Here is a 26,043-nt window from a genome sequence, read left to right as displayed (position 1 = left end):
TTGATCTTGATTGATAATTTGATCTTTTAATGTTGGTCATTGTCTTTTGTGTTTCTTTTTTAAATACATATATGATCCATATGTCTATAAAAGTCATCCATCTCCTCCACTTATCAGGGTTGCAGCGGGGCTGACCACCTTGCACACTCACATTCGTACCTATGGGAAAATTAGAAACACTGATTAACCTAACCACACTAATTGCATGTCTTTGAGCTGTGGGAAGAGGCCAGAGTACCTGGGGAGAACCCCTGAAAACACAAGGAAAACAACCATGCTGCCCAATTTATGCTTTAAAATTTATGAATTTATGAATTTAAAATGTATGCCTGTATGTATGTTTTTTTTTTGTGGCATTGTTAGCCTATGTGTGTTCCATTGCTAACATTCATAGTGGAAAATTTAAAGACTGCTACTGATCTTTCTCAGGCTGTAATTGCTGAAAAAAAGGACTTCATGTTAACATATTCTTAACAAAATTGACACCCTATTCTCGAAGAGAAGCCGATGTGATGTTTGTGTATTGTATTTATGGTCAGAAGAGGTCCAGTTTTGCTGCAGGCAACTGCAAGTGACAAATAAATGGCTTCATCATCATTGTCATAGCAGAAAACGTATCTTTATAAATACATTATATGGATATTATAAATATCTTTATAAATACTCTTTGTAAAACATGCAGTTTTGTGTTGAGTTGTTGAGTTGAGTGTTCTGTACTGCTCTTTGCAAAATCAAATAAAAGTAATAAAGACAACCTGGTTTCATGCACCACCATTTATTTAAAATTTCTACAACACCTCTCTCCACCCTGTATACAAAAGAATCAGCACACTGTTTACGTATGAATGTTCCTCGTTTATTGCCCATATCGGTTCCACATTACACGCACCGTGACAGTTTCACTTTCTGAACTATGTGTTTAGATTCTTTGTTAGAAAAGAGAGAATCGTCTTGCAGAGAATATCAGGATACTGACACTTCAACACGATGCTCCTGATTCCATGTTACAAACAGAAGTTTTACAAAAGTCAGAGCTAAAAGTGAAAGTAAGTTTGAAGAAACGTCCTGAGTGGACGTCTCTTTGTTTTCATTGTTGTCACTCCAGGACAAAATGTCTTCCCAGTCTGAAAATGATCTCTCCTGTCCCATTTGCCACGACATCTATAGAGATCCTGTCAACCTGTCATGCAGCCACAGCTTCTGTCGATTCTGTTTGCAGACGTGGTTGAGAGAGAATCTAGAACACAACTGCCCACTTTGTAAGAAGATACATTTTTCAAATGATTCACCAGGTAACTTGGTGTTAAAGGACCTGTGTGAGGCTTTCTTACTGCAGAGAGATAAAAAAGCTTCTGCAGTCTGCACCATGAGAAACTCAAACTTCTCTGCTTGGATCATCAGCAGCTGGTGTGTGTCGTCTGTCGAGATTCAAAAGCACACAAAGACCACAGATTCAACCCAACTGAAGAAGCTGCCCAGGATCACAGAGAGGAGTTTCAGAAACACCTGAAGCCCTTACAAGATAAACTGAAGGTGTTTGAAAAAGTCAAGTCAGCTGGGAGTCTGTTAAAGGTAGTGATTAGTGAACTGCACTTCCGAGGTATTATTACTCAACTTTGAGGATAGGATCAAAGGATAAGCATTCATAAATAACCACAGGTATCACATCGCTTAGATTTAGTTTTTAAAAAATTAACTTATCCTTACATGGGAGTCTCCTCACAGGCTGTTAGAAGCAACGACAGAATCAGGGAAGCTCTTATTTGATATGATACATTACAATCTGTAAGCAAATACTAAATAGCAAAAAGCAAATAGCAAATAATAAATTAAAACAAAATCACTGTTTAATAAATTAATCGCAGTGTTTGGTGAGAACGAATGGCTGAAGTGAAACTGCGTTGAATGGCAAAAAATATGTAGATATAGGGAAATGTTCCTTCTATTTGTCTTCCTCTTTCGATGTGGAGATAAATCACATGATAGGCTTTATCTTGTGAGCAATGTGCCAAAACTAACCATCAAAGCAGACACAGCCAGAGGAATTACAACTGCTGAGGGAAGAAAGCTGGGAACACGGAAACAAAGGACGGCTGGGGTACATCTGAACCTGCTGCTGATTCCTTCTTATGAACAGGAGCTTTAAAGAAAATACAGCTAAAGTGGAAGTAAGTTTCAGTTTTATGAAACAGCTCATTAGTACACCATTTCCATCGTTCATCCACACTGTAAACCCAAACAATCAAAATATTTTAAAACTTCTCTTACTATTCTGAATTGCATATATATATATATATTTATTACATTTTACAATTTACTTTTTAGTAAACTTGAATATAACTTTCTTCAGATTTAAGTGACTTACACCTGAAAGTTTAATTTCAGAGTTTTTATTCCCGCTGTATGGGTCTTCTGTAATCTGCTATATTGCTCATCAATACTGTAGCATTCAATCAATCAATTCAATCAATTCAATCCTAATGCCTTTTTTACACTGCTGGAATTGAAGCTAATACATTTCAGTTTCATGTTTCTTTTACTAAGTTGCAGGACAGAGTCAGACCTGAACAGACTGAGGATCCTGTAATGTTCATAGGCACCAATTTTCTATTTTACTAATATAGTTTTTTTATAGTGTTTATAGATGTTATTGCAGCGTAAAAGAAAAACTATATAATTGACTTTACTGTGATAGCACAAAAAGGAGTGAAAAGTGAGGCTCTCTTTTTTTTTTTTTTTTTTTTAAAGAATAAATAAGAAAGAATAATGTCTTGATGCATGCTCAATCATCCAGGTAAGGAGAACCCAAAAGGTTGATTCTGTTCATCTGGACGTTTTCAGTGGAAGAAATATCCAAGGGACTTCTAAATTGTTGGACTTTATCCTGGTAAGTCATGCTACCATAGAGTAATTTAAAAAGAAAAAAAATCTAGCACTATGAAAGCATGTGCTAGAGAACTAAACTATTTGGGTTAAATGAAGTGGTTGGTTGTAATCACTATATTAACAAATTGTTTATATAATAATAACAATAAATTGTATTTATAAAGCGCCTTTCAAGACACTCAAGGACACTTAACAATAGAATAAAACATATTATAGACATGAAAAAGTGAAGAACAATAGAAACCAAGGGTGTAGATTTGGCTTTGGCATTGGTGGGGACGGATGATTCAACCACCGAACCCTGCCCCGTTTCTGCTTTTTTTTTTTTCCTTTTGGTCTTTGCGTCTTGATAAAAAAAAAAAGGAGAAATATACTTGCCTACATATGCTATTCTACATTTTTTAACCATTTAAAATTACAATTCATAGTTTTATATGTGAATTGCATAATGTTAAATTACTATTAAACAAATGACTGACTAAGTATTTTAGGTTTAGTTTACTTCAGCCATATTCCATATAACTCAGGTATCATACAAAAATAAAAATAGTTTCAAATACAGTCATGACAATAAAAGAATATCACTTTAACAACATTAGTTCAGTTATAGTACACCAACATCTGTTATACTTTGGCACTAAGGGAACACTGAATGACCTGCTGGTGTATGTCCATAAAACTACTCATCTAAGTTTACCACAAAGTAAAAGATCTCTCAGCAAAATTATGCAACATTTTAGGTGGACTGTTGCCCCAAACAAGTCAGTGAGCTGAGATTTTTTATTCTAAACATAAACTACTGTTACAGCAACAGACATGGACTACTAGTGCCCCACACAACAACTCAATGTCCACTATGTGAAGTCTCTCCTGGTGGACATGGCATACAGCAGCATTGTTTAATCTCATTTGAGTCATTGTTAACCTTAGCCATGTTTTTAGTCTTCTGAGAGCACTGAAGCTTCTTTCAGCCTCAGTACCTGCATTTTATCCTCAGATTAAAATTATTATTATTCTGTGCTTGATGTGCCTCACCTTTGGCCCTGGCTCTTCCCCTCTGACTGCACTAGGACATATTGCCACCTGATAAAATAACACATTGATTCGTGCCATATAAAAAGTGAGACGTCAATTCAGATTCTTTGTCAAATATAAATGGTAAATGGTAGGTTTCTTTGAAAAATACTTTCTTATATCCAGGATCTTCCTTTTTGCTGCCATCCTCCTCTCCTCCTTGCAGGTCTTCCCAACGCAGGCTTGCCGCTGCTGAAACTAAACAGAGCTCCCTGAAAGGCACAGCCAATCACATTGGCCATATTTGTCACATGACGTAGGACTTCAGTAGAGAACGTAACTTAACTCTTTGTGCTCCGCTGGGTGCAGATTGTTTTTTTCTTTCTATCGGGTTTGTTTTTCTTTACTCGAAGAGATCAAATTATTGGTGGGGACAATTCAACAATCGCTGGATATTTGTGGGGACATGTCCCTTCCGTCCATGCCAAATCTACGCCCTTGATAGAAACAAAAGCACAAGATAAAATGAACAAACAGTGGGTTCACAGTGAATATGCAGATTTGAACAGATGGGTTTTGGGTTGAGAGTTAAACTGGGGGAGAGAACCAATATTTCTTATATCTGGGGGTAGAGAGTTCCACAGCTGATGACACCAAGGCTCTAAACCTGATGTGAAGGGAAAACTGTGGAGTTATCTAAAGTGAGTGAGAAATGCTTTGGCTTCAGTAGGTTAAAGGTTAGTGCCAACAGGGAGGGTTTCAGTTTTATCCTCATTGAGCTTAAGAAAATTAGAACTGAACCAGGATTTTAATTCAGATAGGCATTCTGTAAGGGAAGAAGGTGGGAGGGAGGAATCAGGCCTACAGGAGAGATATAACTGGGTGTCATCAGCAAAACAGATCAAATTTGCAGAAAATGGTACCAAGACGGAGGATGTAAATAATGAAGAGAAGAGGGTCGAAGACTGAACCTTGGGGTACACCAGAAGTGACTGGGAATAGACGAGAGCGAACTGATATAAGCCGAATAAACTGGGAGCGGTCAAGGAGATATGACTGGAACCAAGCTAGGGGTGTTTCAGAGACACCAAGAGAGGAAAGTCTGCTTAGAAGGACGGAGTGAGAGATTGTGTCAAAGGCTGAGCTCAAATCCAAAAGGACGAGAATGGTGAGAAGACCAGAGTCAGCTCTGATTAGACGATCATTAGTGTAAAGTAAAGCAGTTTCTGTGCTATGACATGAGTGAAAATCACGTTTAAACCTCTTGTTATTGATGTTATTATTAACCAGGTGTAAATTAAGTTAAGCTGCAACAGTTTTTTCGAGTATTTTAAAAATGAAGATTAGATTAGAGATCAGAGGGAGGGTGTTAAAGTTGTTAGGATCTGAAGAAGTTTTTTTCAGTATGGGAGTGACTGAAGCAATCTTGAATAATGAGGGTACGATGCTGGTGGTGAGTGAAGAGTGAATGACAGCAGAGATGAGTGGGAGTAGGGAAAAGAGGCAGGATTTCACAGAGCCTGTAGGCATAGGATCATAGGCGGGCTTGGATTTACATATGAACTCAGAAATATCAGATATATCAGGAAGATGAAAAGTGGAAAAACGGCGCAAAATAGAGAAAAGGTTCTGGAGAGGGGGTAGACACAACATTCGAACTGAGTTGCTGATGAATGTTATGAATTTTTGAAGTGAAGAACTGCATCAAGGAGTTACAGGTTTCAGAAGAAGTGTGGTGGTAAAGCATTGGGGGGTTGAAGAAGTTTGTTGACAACTGTAAACAGAATCCTTGTGTTACCCTCATATTTACTGATAATACCAGAGTAGAAGCTTTGTTTGGCCTTGTTGATGGAATCTTTTTACTGGAGTACAACAAATATTTTTTTAAAAAACTAAATAAAATAAAAAAATTTTAAAGGAAAGAACAGTCTTCAGTTTATCAGGTATATTACCTTGTGGGATATTTACATGTGTCTTGTCTTGTGTTTTTCAATCCCAAGCACAATGTCTTCTCAGTCTGAAAAGGATCTCTCCTGTCCCGTCTGCCACGACATCTTCAAAGATCCTGTCATCCTGTCATGCAGCCACAGCTTCTGTAAAGACTGTCTGCAGCTGTGCTGGAGAGACAAACAAATAAAATCCTGCCCAATATGCAAGACGATTCCTTTGCTGAATGATCCGCCCCGTAACTTGGCATTAAAGAACCTGTGTGAGGCTTTCTTACTGCAGAGAGATAAAAACCCTTCTGCAGTGTCTGAGCCTCTCTGCAGTCTGCACCATGAGAAACTCAAACTTTTTTGTTTGGATCATCAGCAGCCGGTGTGTGTTGTCTGTCGAGATTCACTAGCACACAAAAACCACAGCTTCAGACCTATTGATGAAACTTCACACGGTCACAGAAAAGAGCTAAAGGAATTGCTGGCACCCTTAAAGTTGTTAAAGATGATCACTGAATACACTAAAGGAGAGTTTGACCAAATAGCAGAAACCATCAAGGTCCAGGCCCAGCAGACAGAAGAGCAAATTCATGAGGAGTTTAAAAAGCTTCAGCTGTTTCTACAAAAGGAAGAAAATGCCAGGATCACTTCTCTGAGGACAGAAGAGAAACAGAAGAGTCAGAGGATGAAGGAGAAGACTGAGGATCTGAACAGAACAATGAAAACTCTTTCAGAAACAATCAGAGCCACAGAGGAGCAACTGAGAGCTGAAGACGTCGTGTTTCTCCAGAGCTACAAGGCTGCAGTGATCAGAGTCGAGCAGCTCCCCCTGCTGGATGCTCCACAGCTGGTCTCAGGAGCTCTGATAGATGTGGCCAAACACCTGGGCAACCTGACCTACAACATCTGGAATAAGATGAAGAAGATGGTCTCCTGCACTCCTGTGATTCTGGATCCGAACACAGCTCATCCACAACTCATCATGTCTGACAATCTGACCAGTGTGAGTCTTGGAGGGAGACAGAAGGTTCCTGATAATCCAGAGAGGTTTGACTATTATAAAATTGCTGTGGGCTCTGAGGGCTTCGACTCAGGGACTCACATTTGGGATGTTGAGGTTGGAGAAGAGGGATTTTGGGCCTTTGGTGTTGTAAATGAGTCTTTTGAGAGAAAGGTAGAAGCACTGTCAGGTTTCTGGCAATTAAGTTTCCAGGATGAAAAGTACATAGTAGGAACAACACCAGATACATATAAAGTTTTGTCAGTAAAGAAGCTGCAGAGGGTCAGAGTTCAGCTGGAGTATGACAGAGGGAAGCTCTCATTCTTTGATCTGGATGCCAACACACTCATACACACCTTCAAACACAATTTCACTGAGAAGCTGTTTCCTTATGTTGGTACTGAGAAGAAACAACCGAAGATATTACCAGTGATCTTGAAAGTGGACGAGCATATAACTCCTCTATCAACAGGTTTTTGGTCTCATTTTGAAACCAGTAAAAAGTCCTAGCATAAATAGTTCCAAGATACTAAGAAAGAGCAAAAAAAGAATCCACACACATCCTCCTCATCCTGTACATATTTGTTTCCAGGCTTTAACAACATGAAGATACAGTTACAGAAATATTCAGCTACGGTATTTGCTGCTGAGATTTTAACAATATAATATAAAATACACCCAACAAACTCACATACACAACTTTATCTGGGAATAAGAAAAAAAACAGACATGAATACAAGCGTGAGGTGCGTCTACAGAACAGCAGGGGGCGCTCTTCAACCATTAGATGCAGCTGAATATAATAATGTGTGTGGTTCCACCTACCACCTACATGTTTATGCCTAACGAGCACTGAGTTTAAAGCCTCCACAGTTATTTTAAAAAGTGATTTTGCCAAACTGGGAAATTGAAAAAAAAAATGTCAGTTTTATTAAACTGCTAAACTGTCTTCAATAATCTGTTGTTTGTAAAGACTTTTATTTTTGGCCTCTTCAGATCAACTTCAACTTTTTGTTTTCTGTCAAGAAGACTGTCAGCTGTTCACTTGTGCTGGGCTCTGAGGGCTTTGACTCAGAGATTGTGATCTTGAAGTCAGAAATGATGAGGACTGAACCCTTGGCCTGGTGACGGGGTCTTGTCTAAGAAAGGGACAAACACAGACTGGATTCTGGGAAATATATTTGTTTGAAGGAACTAACGCAGCAGCCTCTTCATCACTTCCATGTATATTTGTTTCAGTGAAAAAGGTCCAGGGGGTGGGAGGTTAGCTGGACTGTAACAGAGAGATGCTCTCATTCTTTGATGTGAACATTAACACACACCTACATGCCTTCAAGCTCAGTTTCACAGAGAAGTTGTTTCCACACTGTTGTGATTGAAAATGTTTGATTTATTTTACTAAATTAGGTGGTTATAATCATTTTCATACATTTACTGCAAATGTGCTCATAATGAGTTGGCGCTCAGTCTTCTGAAGGTCATAAGCTTTGTTCGGCTTTACTGTCCGGACTGATATATTGTAGGAAATGACTTAGAGTGCAGAGGGGTAATTGCAAACACGCTTACACACATAGATTATGATTAGAATAAGTCTTTGGGTCAGAGAGTTCTGAATATGATTTTCTAAACCAACTTTGAATCACTAGAAGAACAATGGATAATAGCATTAGATTATCAAGGCTATAGGCAGAGAGGTGTTTCGCTTTTCTGTCTCTTACAGAGGAGGGAGCAGATACCAGACGAGGTCATGGAGATATGAGGATGCTTCGGAGCAGACACCAAGACTGCGTCCATGCGGGAGGAAGTTAGCTGTTATAATCTATGTTTTTGTCTCACTATATAATGTTGTACAGCCCGTTTGAGGGTCATCCTTTTTGTGAAACATGCTGTTGGTTCACATAGAAGTCCTCAGCGCTGTGTAAACTTTCAACTGCAAAAAGCAAAATAAATCCTTTTTAAAGAGACATACCTTTTTTCTGAGATTCCTTCCAAAAAGTATGAACACAACAATACATTGAAACCAAAGCATGAACCACAGAAGAAATCACCCCTCACTCAAAGAGTCTCATGACATCGACATCAGACTCTGCAGGCTGGGGAGATCACAAAGCTGTGTTGGCGAAAGGTGCCGCAAGCTGGGCGGGGCATTATGATGGTTGCTATCAGTGGGCTGGGGGGCAGACTGCAGAGTGGTTAGGGCTCTTTAGAAATTTATTTAAGAATACAGACAACTTGTCAAAAAAGTATCCTTGTGTCAGACACAGATATGTACACAGACACTAGACAGTATTTTATTACCTGGTATTTTCACTCGAGGCGCCTGGGGAAACCGGTTTTTGTAGGCTGCTCATCCTCTGAGTCAGTATATGTGTACAGGGGATTTGGTCTGAAGAAAAGAAGTTAAAAACGGTCATAATAATTGTAAATGTGCTTTTGGCATATTTTTTCCTAAAGTTACAGTTTGATTTCTAACAACACACACAGGAAACAGAGACGTGCAAGAAGGTACAGTATACAAGGAATTTTTGAAGTCCACAAGTGTACATGGCTTTGCATTTTTAAAAAGTTTACAAACTTCCACCTTTTGGACTATATTATGTGGTGATATTGCAGTATGCGAGCACCACAGATATGTATAAAAGACAAGATCATGAATTCTTAACAATCAAAGATATGTTTGTGAATAAAAACGTTTTACTTGTGCTTTCTCTTAAGACTGGTCTGGGTTTCTGCTTCAGACTGAAGGTCAGAGTGTTCACGTAGAGATCTCTGAAGACTGCGTTCTGCTTCGTGAAATGTGCCTGGAAATACAAACACAATGTACGGCCAGGCATGCATTACGTGTGGACAAAAGGTGCAAACGCATAGAAAAATCAGCGTTTTGAAAAAAATACGCTGGTACGTGTGGACGTAACCTTATTCATTATTCAAGGCACAAACGGAAAGTCATGTACGCGTGCAGCGTAAAGTTAGGTGAGCGTGCAACGTACAGTCACGTGGGCATGCCGCGTGAGCATTCGAACCGAGTCTAAAGTTTTCGTGTGCGAATAGACTATGACTGTGTCCCAATTCAGGGTCTGCAGGCTAGGTTTCTTTGAAAAATACTTTCTTATATCCAGGTTCTTCCTCTGTGCTGTCATCCTCCTCTCCTCCTTGCAGTCCCTCGCAGCGCAGGCTTGCCACTGCTAAAACTAAACAGAGCTCCCTGAAAGGCTCAGACAATCACATTGGCCATATTTGTCACATGAGGTAGGACTCCAGTAGAGAACGTAATTTAACTCTTTCTGCACCACTAGGTTAACGAGACGCTGACAGATTTTTTTTTCTTTCTGTCGGGTTTGTTTTTCTTTACTCGAAGAGATCAAATTATTGGTGGGCACAATTCAATAATCCCTGGATGTTGGTGGGGACATGTCCCTTCCGTCCATGCCAAATCTACGCCCTTGTCTTAACCCAACTGAGCATTTCACTTGTTGAAGACTAAACTTTGGGCAAAAAGGCCTACAAACAAACAGCAACTGACAGCTGCTGCAGTAAAGGCCTGGCAGAGTATTAGAAAGGAGGAAACCAAGCATCTGGTGATTTCCATGAATTCAAGACTTCAGGCTGCCATTTACGTATGTCAATACAGGGGCTCCCGGAGGACTGTGGAATTAGGAAGGGCAGGTTTTCGAACAAGAGCGACAGGATTAACCCGTCCTGTGTGCCAGAGAGGACTCGGATCTACTATGACAACTGTAACTTGCCATGTTTCAGTACAAAGGCTAGGTTGATTGAAAATAACATTAAGTTATTTGAACTCCTCGTAGATGTCACATACATACTTAAATGTACGACTGCTGAGCCAGACAGAACTGCTCTCAAGTGTTGCAATAAAACTGGCACCAAAAAAAAAAAAAGAAAAGAAAGAAAACTTCAGGCTGCCATTGTCAGTGAAGGCATGGCAGCCTGAACCAAGTAACGAAGCAGACGTTTTATTTTCAGGTATTTAATTTGTTCAATTACTTTTGAGCCCCTGAAATAAAGGGATTGTGTTCTACAACACCTCTCTCCACCCCATGTAGAAATGAATCACACACCCTTTTAAGTATGCATCTTCCTCATTCATTGCTCACACTGCTGTCAAATTACATTCACCGTGACACTTTCACTTTCTGGACTATATATTTAGATTCTTTGTTAGAAAAGAGAGGACGTTCAACGACAGAAGGATACGGGGAACACTGAAATACAGGGAATATCAGGATACTGACACTTCAACACGATGCTGCTGATTCCATGTTACAAACAGAAGTTTTACAGAAGTCACAGCTAAAAGTGAAAGTAAGTTTGAAGAAACTTCTTGAGTGGACGCCTCATTGTTTTCATTGTTGTTACTCCAGGACAAAATGGCTTCTCAGTCGGAAAATGATCTCTCCTGTCCCGTCTGCCACGACATCTATAGAGATCCTGTCATCCTGTCATGCAGCCACAGCTTCTGTCGATTCTGTTTGCAGACGTGGTGGAGCGAGAATCTAGAACACAACTGCCCACTTTGTAAGAAGATAAACCGGTCAAATGATCTGACCTGTAACTTGGCGTTAAAGAACCTGTGTGAGGCTTTCTTACTGCAGAGAGATAAAAAACCTTCTGCAGTGTCTGAGCCTCTCTGCAGTCTGCACCATGAGAAACTCAAACTTTTTTGTTTGGCTCATCAGCAGCTGGTGTGTGTCGTCTGTCGAGATCCAAAAGCACACAAAGACCACAGATTCAACCCAACTGAAGAAGCCGCCAAGGATCACAGAGAGGAGCTTCAGAAACACCTGAAGCCCTTACAAGATAAACTGAAGGTGTTTGAAAAAGTCAAAAGAAAGTTTGATCAAACAGCAGAACATATAAAGGTCCAGGCACAGCAGACAGAGAAGCAGATAAAGGAGGAGTTTAAAAAGCTTCAGCAGTTTCTACAAAATGAAGAGGAAGCCAGGCTGGCTGCTCTGAGGCAGGAAGAAGAGCAGAAGTTAAGAAAAATGGAGAAGAAGATTAAGTCTCTGAGTAGAGAGATAAAAACTCTTTCAGAAACAATCAGAGCCACAGAGGAGCAACTGAGAGCTGAAGACGTCTCATTCCTCCACAACTACAAGGTTTCAGTGAACAGAGTCAAGCAGCGCCCCCTGCTGGATGCTCCACAGCTGGTCTCAGGAGCTCTGATTGATGTGGCCAAACACCTGGGCAACCTGACCTACAACATCTGGAATAAGATGAAGGAGATGGTCTCCTACACTCCTGTGATTCTGGATCCAAACACAGCTCATCCACAACTCATCCTGTCTGAAGATCTGACCAGTGTGACATTTGGAGGGAGACAGAAGGTTCCTGATAATCCAGAGAGGTTTGAGTATTATCACGTTGCTGTGGGCTCTGAGGGCTTCGACTCAGGGACTCACATTTGGGATGTTGAGGTTAGAGAAGAGGGATTTTTGGGCTTTGGTGTTGTAAATGAGTCTTTTGAGAGAAAGGTACAAGCACTGTCAGGTTTCTGGCAATTATATTTCCAGGATGAAGAGTACAGAGTAGCAACAACAACAGATACATATAAAGCTTTGTCAGTAAAGAAGCTGCAGAGGGTCAGAGTTCAGCTGGAGTATGACAGAGGGAAGCTCTCATTCTTTGATCTGGATGCCAACACACTCATACACACCTTCAAACACAATTTCACTGAGAAGCTGTTTCCTTATGTTGGTACTGAGAAGAAACCACTGAAGATATTACCAGTGATCTTGAAAGTGGACGAGCATATAACTCCTCTATCAACAGGTTTTTGATCTCATTTTGAAACCAGTAAAAAGTCCTAGCATAAATAGTTCCAAGATACTAAGAAAGAGCAAAAAAAAAAAAATCCACACACATCCTCTTCATCCTGTACATATTTGTTTCCAGGCAGTTCTTGTTTCTTTAACAACATGAAGATACAGTTACAGAAATATTCAGCTACGGTATTTGCTGCTGAGATTTTAACAATATCATATAAAATACACCCAACAAACTCACATACACAACTTTATCTGGGAATAAGAAAAAAACAGACATGAATACAAGCGTGAGGAGCGTCTACAGAACAGCAGGGGGCGCTCTTCAACCATTAGATACAGCTTAATATAATAATGTAGGTGGTTCCACCTACATGTTTATGCCTAACAAGCACTGAGTTTATAGCCTCCACAATTATTTTAAAAAGTGATTTTGCCAAACTGGAAAATTGGGGGAAAAAAATGTCAGTTTTATTAAACTGCTAAAAAGTTTTCAATAATCTGTTGTGTGTAAAGACTTTTATTTTTGGCCTCTTCAGCTCAACTTCAACTTATTGTTTTCCTTTCTAAGAAGACTGTCAGCTGTTCACTTGTGCTGGGCTCTGAGGGCTTTGACTCAGAGATTGTGATCTTGAAGTCAGAAATAATGAGGACTGAAACCTTGGCCTGGTGACGGGTCTTATCTAAGAAAGGGACAAACACAGACTGGATTCTGGGAAATATATTTGTTTGAAGGAACTAACGCAGCAGCCTCTTCATCACTTCCATGTAAAGTTGTTTCAGTGAAGAAGGTCCAGAGGGTGGGAGGTTAGCTGGACTGTAACAGAGAGATGCTCTCATTCTTTGATGTGAACATTAACACACACCTACATGCCTTCAAGCTCAGTTTCACAGAGAAGTTGTTTCCACACTGTTGTGATTGAAAATGTTTGATTTATTTTACTAAATTAGGTGGTTATAATCATTTTCATACATTTACTGCAAATGTGCTCATAATGAGTTGGCGCTCAGTCTTCTGAAGGTCATAAGCTTTGTTCGGCTTTACTGTCCGGACTGATATATTGTAGGAAATGACTTAGAGTGCAGAGCGATAATTGCAAACACGCTTACACACATAGATTATGATTAGAATAAGTCTTTGGGTCAGAGAGTTCTGAATATGATTTTCTAAACCAACTTTGAATCACTAGAAGAACAATGGATAATAGCATTAGATTATCAAGGCTATAGGCAGAGAGGTGTTTCGCTTTTCTGTCTCTTACAGAGGAGGGAGCAGATACCAGACGAGGTCATGGAGATATGAGGATGCTTCGGAGCAGACACCAAGACTGCGTCCATGCGGGAGGAAGTTAGCTGTTATAATCGATGTTTTTGTCTCACTATATAATGTTGTACAGCCCGTTTGGGGGTCATCCTTTTTGTCAAACATGCTGTTGGTTCACATAGAAGTCCTCAGCGCTGTGTAAACTTTCAACTGCAAAAAGCAAAATAAATCCTTTTTAAAGAGACATACCTTTTTTCTGAGATTCCTTCCAAAAAGTATGAACACAACAATACACTGAAACCAAAGCATGAACCACAGAAGAAATCACCCCTCACTCAAAGAGTCTCATGACCCCTTTGTCATCAGGTTTTGGGTTTGGTTTCAAAACCAGCAAAACGTTGCTTCATTCTTCTCAGGAGAAAACAGAAATATAACATGTTCCTTCACACTGAAATACATCACTGTGTCAGGTATACAAGAAGCACACCGGGTGGTGGAGATATGAACATATGCATATAGGCCGTGACTAAGATTGCAGAAGTTTGATATTTTCTGTCTTTGATATTTACTGCTGAAATCTGATTTAAAAAAAAACAAACGATGGGACTAATTATACTAATATATTTTAGGATGGTATTGTGCAAAGGTCTTGAGCCACCACACATTTTATTAGATTTTGCTGGGAAAATAATTGGCACATATTATTAAAACATTTACATTATATGCTATATCTGTGTAGATATAGCATATAAGGCAAAGACAGCTTTTTTAAAAAAAATAATTCTCATTAGTTTGAAAGTCAGTATGATCTCACACTGGTTCAGTAATGTTGCTGCTGCTGTTTTAATTTTTAAATGTGGAATTTTAAGCTTTAACTAAACAAATTTGAAGCAATTATGTGTGTATACAGCAGACTGTTGTTTAAAAAAGTGCCTGAAGATACAATTTATTTATACTATGTTGTCTGTTATGTGCAAACACATCTCTGGGCCATCCCTTGAGTTAGGGGACTTGTTATGCTTGAATAAATAATTTACGATTTGTCACAATGAGGAACATTTTGGATTTTATGTCTTTCATCTATTTTTTATTCAAAAAAGAAAAGAAAAAAGAAAACTGAGGTCAGAGCAGTGAAAAATTGCTGATTGACCATATTAAGGAAAACATAACATGAGACAGCTGCACAATAAAAGCATAAAAACCCCACAGTGCTTGGGTTGTGTTACTTTGCTTAACAAAGAACAAAGTGCATTATCAGATATATCCAATAAAAGCTGATTTTTACAAAACACCTAAATTGAGCTGCAGTGTTTTTTTTAAACTGATCAATAACACAATACAAATAGTCTGTTACAAAAATGCTAAACAGCTGACTTCAGACAAGAAAAAAAAAATCCTTTTTCCTTTTGTCTCATTCCCTTATTGACCCTAGAACTGAAGCTTTGAGTCTCCAAGCGACATAAAGAGATCCAGACGCTTTTTTCTTTCCAAGCTCCTTAGATAATTTTGTCTTATACCGTTTTTTATTGGACTTTAGATCCCTGGTTAAGTCTCAGAAGAAGACACAAATCACTTTGCTGTTGCATGGGGGGGGGGGGGGGGGGGGGGGGGGGGGGGGGGGGCATCCTCTACCAGGTTAAACAGGTGGAGCTACTCACTGTAGCGACCTCTTTTTACATAAACAATGAGTCAAAAGATGTTTTCATGCTGTGGTAAACAAAGTACAAAAACAATACAATTATTATGAAAAGAAGAAATCAAAACTGTACAATAGGGAAGCATTAAAATGAAATTTAAAAATAGAGACTAACAGTTTAACTAATCCAAACATATTTACCAGCGTATTTCATTCTTGTGCAGATTCATTTACAAAGGAACTGCAGGCATCATGAAAAGCAAATTAAACATCAGGAGAAAAGTGTAACAAGCACAAGCAGAAATTATTTGTTTTGACTAAACAATTCATCCACATTTGAGTAAACTTTAAAACAATGCAAAAATCCCGTCCTGCTGATATTAAGCTGCACAGAAAACAAAAGCTGTAAAAATAACATAATTTTGTCCATCTGTGGGATTTAGAGCATAAATGCACCAAAATAAGTGTTATTTTGTACAATCTTTGAGATATTGTTTACAGTCACAAAAATTCTGTCATGTTCATTAAGATGAAAAATTCCACTCAGAAAACTGTCTGATCCGCTTTCTTTGCTCGCTGTGGGGTGTTTTCTCGATCGCAAGAGTGGTACGTTTTTTAAAGACTTTTTGCTGGAAAGTGTAACAGAGTGCTGAAACACACCACTGTCACTGAAGGGAACTTTGGAGTAAACAAAGTAATTTCCCTCCTTCGGAATGATAAGCCCTCCATCTTTGTCCATCATTCCCTGTAGAGGAGGGTCAGATACTTTCCGGCGCATCACTGCCTTTTCATGAAGTGCAGCTGATCCAGCTGTAGAGATTAAGAAAAAAACACACATAAATAGACAGTTTGTCACTGTACTGGGTCGTGTGACCCAGTGTGTGGGTTTTAATGTATTCATTCAATTTTATATATATAGCGCCAAATCACAACAACAGTCGCCTCAAGGTGCTTTATATTGTACAGTAGATCGTACAATAACAAATACAGAGAAAAACCCATCAATCATATGACCCCCTATGAGCAGCACTTTGGCGACAGTAGGAAGGAAAAACTCCCTTTTAACAGGAAGAAACCTCCGGCAGAACCAGGCTCAGGGAGGGGCGGGGCCATCTGCTGCGACCGGTTGGGGTGAGAGAAGGAAGACAGGATAAAAGACATGCTGTGGAAGAGAGACAGAGGTTAATAACAGATATGATTCAATACAGAGAGGTCTGTTAATACATAGTGAGTGAGAAAGGTGACTGGAAAGGAAAAACTCAATGCATCATGGGAATCTCCCGGCAGCCTACGTCTATTGCAGCATAACTAAGGGAGGATTCAGGGTCACCTGGTCCAGCCCTAACTATATGCTTTAGCAAAAGGGAAAGTTTGAAGCCTAATCTTAAAAGTAGAGATAGTGTCTGTCTCCTGAATCCAAACTGGAAGCTGGTTCCACAGAAGAGGGGCCTGAAAACTGAAGGCTCTGCCTCCCATTCTACTTTTAAATACTCTAGGAACAACAAGTAGGCCTGCAGTGTGAGAGCGAAGTGCTCTAATAGGGTGATATGGTACTACAAGGTCATTAAGATAAGATGGGGCCTGATTATTTAAGACCTTGTATGTGAGGAGCAGGATTTTGAATTCAATTCTGGATTTAACAGGAAGCCAATGAAGGGAAGCCAAAACAGGAGAAATCTGCTCTCTCTTTCTAGTCCCTGTCAGGACTCTTGCTGCAGCATTTTGGATTAACTGAAGGCTTTTCAGGGAGATTTTAGGACTTCCTGATAATAATGAATTACAGTCGTCCAGCATGGAAGTAATAAATGCATGAACTAGTTTTTCAGCGTCACTAAGAGACAGGATATTTCTAATTTTAGAGATGTTGCGCAAATGAAAGAAAGCAGTCTTACATATTTGTTTAATATGTGCGTTGAAGGACATGTCCTGGTCAAAAATGACTCCAAGGTTCCTCACTGCGTTACTGGAAGCCAAGGTAATGCCATCCAGAGTAAGAATCTGGTTAGATACCATATTTCTAAGATTTTCAGGGCCGAGTACAATAACCTCAGTTTGATCTGAATTAAGAAGCAGAAAGTTAGCGGCCATCCAGGTCTTTATGTCTTTGAGACATTCCTGCAGTTTAACTAATTGGTGTGTGTTATCTGGCTTCAGATAGAACTGGGTGTCATCTGCATAGCAGTGAAAATGTATGCTATGTCTTCTAATGATGCTGCCCATGGCAGGGATCGCATGTGGCTCTTTAGTCCTTATAGTGCGGCTCCGCGTGGTTTGAGAAAATAAATTAGTAATAAACAAGTATTTAGCTGAAGTGTATTTTATTTATGTTAGTTCTTTTTTTTAAACTTGTAGTTCTAAATTGGAAGATTATTGTGATATTGAAATATAAAAATAAAATTATATTCTATTATTTTTTCATCGCTCAAAATAAGCGTCACACTCGCGGAAGCCAGTGTACCCGCCGAAACGCCGTGCATTTATCGAGACTTTCAACCCAGGTAGGCCAGTTATGGATCTTCGGATCCACATTATGTCAGCAGCTCCACTGTGAACTATGTTAAAAGCAAACACCGCTCACGCCTCACAGATGACAGCTTACAGACCTGCTGTTCAGAGGTTCAGGAGCAGAAGTCCCATTGTAAACATATCATGGCAGACCCGACGATGTTTGCATGAACACGCTTTTCAGCATCTCTTTACTGACCACTTTTCACACACGGTTGCTGTACGCATACAGCCGGCTGTAGCTTTTCAGCTCACAGCCCGACACATACCAGCAACAACACAACAGCATAGATGGCACAGACGTTAAGGCGGCGAGCTGTGATTGCGGGTGCCGCTCAGGTGCGTCCGCCTCCCCTGCAGCGGCGCTGCAGACCAAGCCCCGCCACACACATTAACCAGGTTAGATACATATTTAGGAAGAATTTTCAAATATCTATTTTTCTTTTTTCAGCAGCATGGTGCTTTTCTTTTAAATTATTTTTTAAAAGTCAGGTCAAGGCTCCAAAAGCCCAAAGGCGATATAAGGGTGGCGGCTCACAACAGTTTTTCTTTGCTACATGGATCATTTTAGTTCAGCTTTCCTTTTGTTAGATTTCTTTAACAGTTCAAAATGTGTTAATTACATAAATAAAATATAATTTCCTCTGGAGCACTTCATGGATTTCATAAGCAACACACCTTAGTTGTTCACACAAAGCATAAAGGTAAAAAACAATATATACAGTGTTATCTTCATTTTAGATGTTAAAAAGTATTTGCGGCTCCCAGTGTTTTCTTTTTCGTGGGAACTGGGTCCAAATGGCTCTTTGGGTCCTAAAGGTTGCTGACCCCTGGCCTAGGGGAAGCATGTATAATGTAAACAGAATTGGTCCTAGCACTGAAGCCTGTGGAACTCCATAATTAACCTCAGTGTGTGAAGAGGACTCTCCATTTACATGCACAAATTGGAGTCTATTAGATAGATATGATACAAACCACTAAAGCACAGTCCCTGTAATACCTACAGCATGTTTTAATCGCTCTAATAGGATATTATGGTCAACAGTATCGAATGCTGCACTAAGGTCTATCAGGACAAGCACAGAGATGAGTCCACTGTCAGAGGCCATAAGAAGATCATTTGTAACCTTCACTAAAGCTGTTTCTGTGCTGTGATGAGCTCTGAAACCTGACTGAAACAGCCATTCCTCTGCAGATGATCTGTTAGCTGTTTGACAACTACTCTTTCAAGGATTTTTGATATGAAAGGAAGGTTGGAGATTGGCCTATAATTAGCTAAGACTGCTGGGTCTAGAGCGGCTCTGCTCTGTGTTGGTACAGGGCATTGAAGATGATAACAGTGGCTGGATTATATTCTTAAACTTACAGCGCTTTCAAAAAGACATCTACTGTGATAAAGTCTACTCTCTACTGCTGCGTAATCAATTATTGTAAATGTAAATGTTATCAGGAAATGATCAGACAGGAGAGGGTTTTCAGGAAACACTGTTAAATGTTCAGTTTCTATGCCATATGTTAAAACAAGATCTAGAGTGTGATTAAAGTGGTGGGTGGGTTCTTTTACATTTTGAGAGAAGCCAATTGAGTCTAATAACAGATTAAATGCCATGTTGAGGCTGTCATTTTTAGCATCTTCATGAATGTTGAAATCACCCACAATAATTATTTTATCTGAGCTGAGAACTAAATCAGATATAAAGTCTGAGAAATCAGACAGAAACTCTGTGTAAGGCCCAGGTGGACGATAGATGATAACAAGTAAGACTGGTTTCTGAGTTTTACAGCTGGGGTGGACAAGGCTAAGCATCAGGCTTTCAAATGGGGGGGGGGGGGGGGGGGGGGGGTAGCAGGAGGAGAAAAGCTGCAGAGAGGCGTGTAAGACTACAACTCTGCTTCCTGGTCCCAACTCTGGATAATCATATTTTGGGGGGTTTAATAAATTTGTTCATATTTCTAGTAATGACAGCTGCTCCATCCAAAGTGGGATGCTACAGGGGCCTGGCTAGCTACGGGTGAATCAAGGGTGCCAAGCAGAGTCTCCAATTCAGTAATCCTGGCCTCCAGAGCTGCAAATATGCTACATTTGTTACAAGTATTATTACTGCTAAAAGAGACCAAGGAGTAACTAAACATCTGACACAATGAGCAGGAAAGTGCAGAAAGGACAGGTGAAGTAGCCATGGTGCTAGCGAGTCGGCTACGAGCTAAGCTAAGCTAGCGAAACAGTAAAGACAGTGAGTAAATACTTTGGCTATAAATTCGGTAGTGAGTACACAGAAAGTGTGCTTCAGATGAAGCACGTGAAGATTGTATTATGAAAAAGAATGTAAAAGTTTTAATTAAATTGCTAAGCAGATAAGCTACTCAAAAACACCACTGTCTGTGTTTGAACAGGAACAGGAAGTGATACTCTACCGCAGAGAGAGAAAACACCCAGTGACAGCACCACCAAAACACCTCTCAGTAATTGCCATGGCATCATTTTGTATTCACTGGTGTTCTAGTTTCAGTTTAGCTAGTGATGTGTCCTGTATGTCGAAGCTTCGAAGCGTGAGTCGGGTAATCTCGGGGGAGTTTTTTGTGAAGCGCGTATCAAGGCTTGCGTTGATTACGTATGCAGTGACGTTAGAGGCCTCGCGGGCAGTCCGTACCATGTGACTGATTCAGGAAGTGGCTCACCGGTTCGCGGCGCCAGATGCAAAATAAAATGGGCAGCAAAACACAGCTGATTTCCCCCATCACATTGTGTTGTGGAATTGGATTTCGTACGTGCTACATAGTTACTTGAGCATTTCTTCTTCGATGGAACCAGAACGGAAGATTTTTTTTAAAATCTCATCTCTCCTAATAAAGTATGCACACAGTAATAAATGTCACAAATGATAAGTACCATAATATAAATAAACAACACTGCAGATCCTATAATCTGATTTCTGTCTTTTAGTTTATTAAAAAGTGAAGCACCACACACTAGTTTGTGTTATTTCCCAGATGTACATATGCATGATTACACAGTTACACAATCATACCAAAACTCTGTCCTGATCGTTTCCACTTTCTCTTTTGTATGAGACATACTGAGACAATATTCGGGATAAATAAACATGAAAACAATTTATTTATTCAGTTTAGAGGTTTTTACATCACATCATTATAACCAAAGGGCCTGTTTCACTTGAATCATCCACTTGATGGCGCAGTAGAGCAAATGAATCATCACAATGCTTCGAACCATGAGTCTACGAGTTGGATGGAAAGCTTCAGTTCATCATGAGGCTTCATCTCACCATCAATAGGTTTAGCTCATTTAGTTAATTTCCAGGTTGCTGTTTAGTCCTTTGTTTCTTAATTCCTTTTGTCAACTCCCCTTGTACTCAGTCTCACTGGTTCATGCACTTACCTGACATGTGTCATCAGTGGCGATCCTAGCCTGTTTGGCATCCTGGGCGAACACTCCCTCTGGCGCCCCCCCACACACACACACACACACACACAGGCAAAACATATTAATGATTGTACATTAACATAAAGCTGTTGTACACACACACATATGAAGAGAGAGAGAGAATGCATAGTATGCAAACAGCTACCAAACAGCCATCATAATTTGTCATACAATGAGAACAGGACAAATCAACAACTGACAATGACTAATTAATATTAAAATCTGTAACATAATGTATTGTTTGGAGTTTAGTCTGTTACTGTTGCTATTTTTACCATTTCTTCTTGGAGCAACTGTAACGCACATAATTTCCTTAGGGATTAATAAAGTATTCTAATTGTTTCAGGATGACCTGCCATTATCTAATCACACATCTGCTTACCTGCATCTTTTGCTCGTTTCTCCTCCTCTTCTTTTCTCTTTTTTCTAAACTGAGGACCTGATGGCTTTGAACTTTTCTTGTTCATCTTCCATTGGTTTTAATTTTGCACTCCAGTATGAACACAAATCCCCCAACCCGAGGATCACCACAACATAACCTAACAGACCTACACCTTAGTTCACAGATTCACTTTGTCTAAGGTGCATTTCTGGGATTTCACACAACCCAGGATTCAAATCATGAATCCATAATGGGCTTGGATTTACAACATTATGAATGAAATGTGCTCTATTTAGAAGCCCCTCCCTTTTCGACGGGTCGTGTGTGAGACTTTAAATCATCAAACTGTAAATTTTAAATTGTTATTGATCCCTTTACCCCGAGTTATTTTCTTACTCTTCTTATATTTATTGTTGGTTTACTTGCATTGCTGTAACTGGAGCCTCGTCGTCTCGTCTCTCTATGTACTGGACTTATGTTGCGGAGATGACAATAAAGTTTACTTTGACTTCAGCAGCAAGCAGGCGCACCGAGGGCTCTCGCGCTCACTTTTCGCCTACAGAATTTCAAAAAAACATCGGTGCAAATTATAAGTCTGTATCATGATGTCTGGTGTTTTCGTGTTCGTTTGTTTGTTTTTATTTTGTTTTATTTTGCGAGTTGGTTATTAGACGCTGCTCCAGCCACCAGAGAATCCCCCGCCGCCCCGCCCTCTCCTCCTTGTGCCGCAAGCAGCAGGTGCACCTCGCAAATGGAGGGCGCTCTTACTCCCAGCAAATGGGCGATAGAAAACCGATTGGTGCCTGTGCCATTCACAATATGCGCTGGCTGACGTCGGGGCAGCATGAGTACGAGCATTTTTTTTTTTTTTTTACTACTGATTAGGGGTACTAAATGAGATGAGAGCTAAATTTAAGCAGAAAGTGGTTAAGTTAGTACACTGGTCAAATGTCCTGTGAATAAACTACAATTCCTTAACGAGTGAACTGAGTTTGTTTCTCCTTAAAACAAATGCAGGTTTGGCTGGGCACCACCAACAGAACCAGCTTAGGCAGCATAATAACAGAACTTACATTAACATTAGTGTAATTGATCCTGATGTTTGTGCGGGACTGTAAAGTGATATTCATTCATCCATCTCTAACTTCCTTTTTTCTATTTCCGTTTTCTTTTTTTCTAATTTGTTTTCCTTTTTCCTATTTCTATTGTGTTTTGTGTGCTTTTTTTAGTTTTTCTATTTGCTTTTGCTGTCTTGAGTTGCAGTTGTGTGTGGACCCTCAGGACCACCATATCCATATTCATGTGGGTGTCAAATTACATTCACTGTGACACTTTCACTTTCTGAACTATGTATTTAGATTCTTTGTTAGAAAAGAGAGGAAGTTCAACGACAGAAGGATACGGTGAACACTGAAATACAGGGAATATCAGGATACTGACACTTCAACACGATGCTGCTGATTCCATGTTACAAACAGAACTGTTACAGAAGTCACAGCTAAAAGTGAAAGTAAGTTTGAAGAAACTTCTTGAGTGGACGCCTCATTGTTTTCATTGTAGTCACTCAAGGACAAAATGGCTTCTCAGTCGGAAAATGACCTCTCCTGTCCCGTCTGCCACGACATCTATAGAGATCCTGTCATCCTGTCATGCAGCCACAGCTTCTGTCGATTCTGTCTGCAGACGTGGTGGAGCAAGAATCTAGAACACAACTGCCCACTTTGTAAGAAGATAAACCTGTCAAATGATCTGACCTGTAACTTGGTGTTAAAGAACCTGTGTGAGGCTTTCTTACTGCAGAGAGATAAAAAAGCTTCTGCAGTGTCTGAGCCTCTCTGCAGTCTGCACCATGAGAAACTCAGACTTTTCTGTTTGGATCATCAGCAGCCGGTGTGTGTCGTCTGTCGAGATTCAAAAGCACACAAAGACCACAGATTCAACCCAACTGAAGAAGCCGCCAAGGATCACAGAGAGGAGCTTCAGAAACACCTGAAACCCTTACAAGATAAACTGAAGGTGTTTGAACAAGTCAAAGGAAACTTTGATCAAACAGCAAAACATATAAAGGTCCAGGCACAGCAGACAGAGAAGCAGATAAAGGAGGAGTTTAAAAAGCTTCAGCAGTTTCTACAAAATGAAGAGGAGGCCAGGCTGGCTGCTCTGAGGCAGGAAGAAGAGCAGAAGTTAAGAAAAATGGAGGAGAAGATTGAGTCTCTGAGTAGAGAGATAAAAACTCTTTCAGAAACAATCAGAGCCACAGAGGAGCAACTGAGAGCTGAAGACGTCTCATTCCTCCACAACTACAAGGTTGCAATCAACAGAGTCAAGCAGCGCCCCCTGCTGGATGCTCCACAGCTGGTCTCAGGAGCTCTGATGGATGTGGCCAAACACCTGGGCAACCTGACCTACAACATCTGGAATAAGATGAAGGAGATGGTCTCCTACACTCCTGTGATTCTGGATCCAAACACAGCTCATCCACAACTCATCATGTCTGACGATCTGACCAGTGTGACATTTGGAGGGAGACAGAAGGTTCCTGATAATCCGGAGAGGTGTCACTGTTGTACAATTGTCCTGGGCTCTGAGGGCTTCAACACAGGGACTCACATTTGGGATGTTGAGGTTGGAGAAGAGGGATTTTGGTCCTTTGGTGTTGTAAATGAGTCTTATGAGAGAAAGGTACGAGCACTGTCAGGTTTCTGGCAATTATGTTTCTATGATGAAAAGTACATAGTACAAACAACACCAGATACAGGTACATTGTTGTCGGTGAAGAAGCTGCAGAGGGTCAGAGTTCAGCTGGAGTATGACAGAGGGACGCTCTCATTCTATGATCTGGATGCCAACACACTCATACACACCTTCGAACACAATTTCACTGAGAAGCTGTTTCCTTATCTTGTTACTAAGAAAGAACCACTCAAGATATTACCAGTGATCTTGAAAGTGGACGAGCATATAACTCCTCTATCAACAGGTTTTTGATCTCATTTTGAAACCAGTAAAAAGTCCTAGCATAAATAGTTCCAAGATACTAAGAAAGAGCAAAAAAAGAATCCACACACATCCTCCTCATCCTGTACATATTTGTTTCCAGGCAGTTCTTGTTTCTTTAACAACATGAGTTACAGAAATATTCAGCTACGGTATTTGCTGCTGAGATTTTAACAATATAATATAAAATACACCCAACAAACTCACATACACAACTTTATCTGGGAATAAGAAAAAAACAGACATGAATACAAGCGTGAGGAGCGTCTACAGAACAGCAGGGGGCGCTCTTCAACCATTAAATGCAGCTGAATATAATAATGTAGGTGGTTCCACCTACCACCTACATGTTTATGCCTAACAAGCACTGAGTTTAAAGCCTCCACAACTATTTTAAAAAAGTGATTTTGCCAAACTGGGAAATTGGAAACAAAAAAATGTCAGTTTTATTAAACTGCTAAACTGTCTTCAATAATCTGTTGTGTGTAAAGACTTTTATTTTTGGCCTCTTCAGCTCAACTTCAGCTTATCGTTTTCCTTTCTAAGAAGACTGTCAGCTGTTCACTTGTGCTGGGCTCTGAGGGCTTTGACTCAGAGATTGTGATCTTGAAGTCAGAAATGATGAGGACTGAACCCTTGGCCTGGTGACGGGGTCTTGTCTAAGAAAGGGACAAACACAGACTGGATTCTGGGAAATATATTTGTTTGAAGGAACTAACGCAGCAGCCTCTTCATCACTTCCATGTAAAGTTGTTTCAGTGAAGAAGGTCCAGAGGGTGGGAGGTTAGCTGGTCTGTAACAGAGAGATGCTCTCATTCTTTGATGTGAACATTAACACACACCTACATGCCTTCAAGCTCAGTTTCACAGAGAAGTTGTTTCCACACTGTTGTGATTGAAAATGTTTGATTTATTTTACTAAATTAGGTGGTTATAATCATTTTCATACATTTACTGCAAATGTGCTCATAATGAGTTGACGCTCAGTCTTCTGAAGGTCATAAGCTTTGTTCGGCTTTACTGTCCGGACTGATATATTGTAGGAAATGACTTAGAGTGCAGAGGGGTAATTGCAAACACGCTTACACACATAGATTATGATTAGAATAAGTCTTTGGGTCAGAGAGTTCCGAATATGATTTTCTAAACCAACTTTGAATCACTAGAAGAACAATGGATAATAGCATTAGA

General features: G+C 39.9%; 3 protein-coding genes across 3 annotated transcripts; all 3 read left to right on the top strand.

Moving 5' to 3' along the window:
* The first annotated feature begins 2,863 nt into the window (after nt 1-2,863).
* Nucleotides 2,864-7,347, top strand: LOC102796054 (nuclear factor 7, ovary-like). The gene is made up of 2 exons (XM_087841381.1): nt 2,864-2,887; nt 5,901-7,347. The coding sequence occupies exon 2, from the start codon at nt 5,905-5,907 to the stop codon at nt 7,345-7,347; it is 1,443 nt and encodes a 480-aa protein (XP_087697507.1). The 5' UTR covers nt 2,864-2,887; nt 5,901-5,904.
* Nucleotides 7,348-11,044: 3,697 nt separating this feature from the next.
* Nucleotides 11,045-12,638, top strand: LOC148102832 (zinc-binding protein A33-like). The gene has a single exon (XM_087841380.1). The coding sequence runs from the start codon at nt 11,226-11,228 to the stop codon at nt 12,636-12,638; it is 1,413 nt and encodes a 470-aa protein (XP_087697506.1). The 5' UTR covers nt 11,045-11,225.
* A 10,792-nt stretch (nt 12,639-23,430) lies between these two features.
* On the top strand, nt 23,431-24,843 carry LOC148102831 (zinc-binding protein A33-like). The gene has a single exon (XM_087841379.1). The coding sequence runs from the start codon at nt 23,431-23,433 to the stop codon at nt 24,841-24,843; it is 1,413 nt and encodes a 470-aa protein (XP_087697505.1).
* The last annotated feature ends 1,200 nt before the right edge of the window (nt 24,844-26,043 follow it).

Source organism: Neolamprologus brichardi, chromosome 5, assembly GCF_056152115.1.
Source record: "Neolamprologus brichardi isolate AB-2024 chromosome 5, ASM5615211v1, whole genome shotgun sequence".
NCBI lineage: Eukaryota > Metazoa > Chordata > Actinopteri > Cichliformes > Cichlidae > Neolamprologus > Neolamprologus brichardi.
Note: the sequence above shows the minus strand (reverse complement) of the source record. Positions and strands in the feature narration are given on the sequence as shown.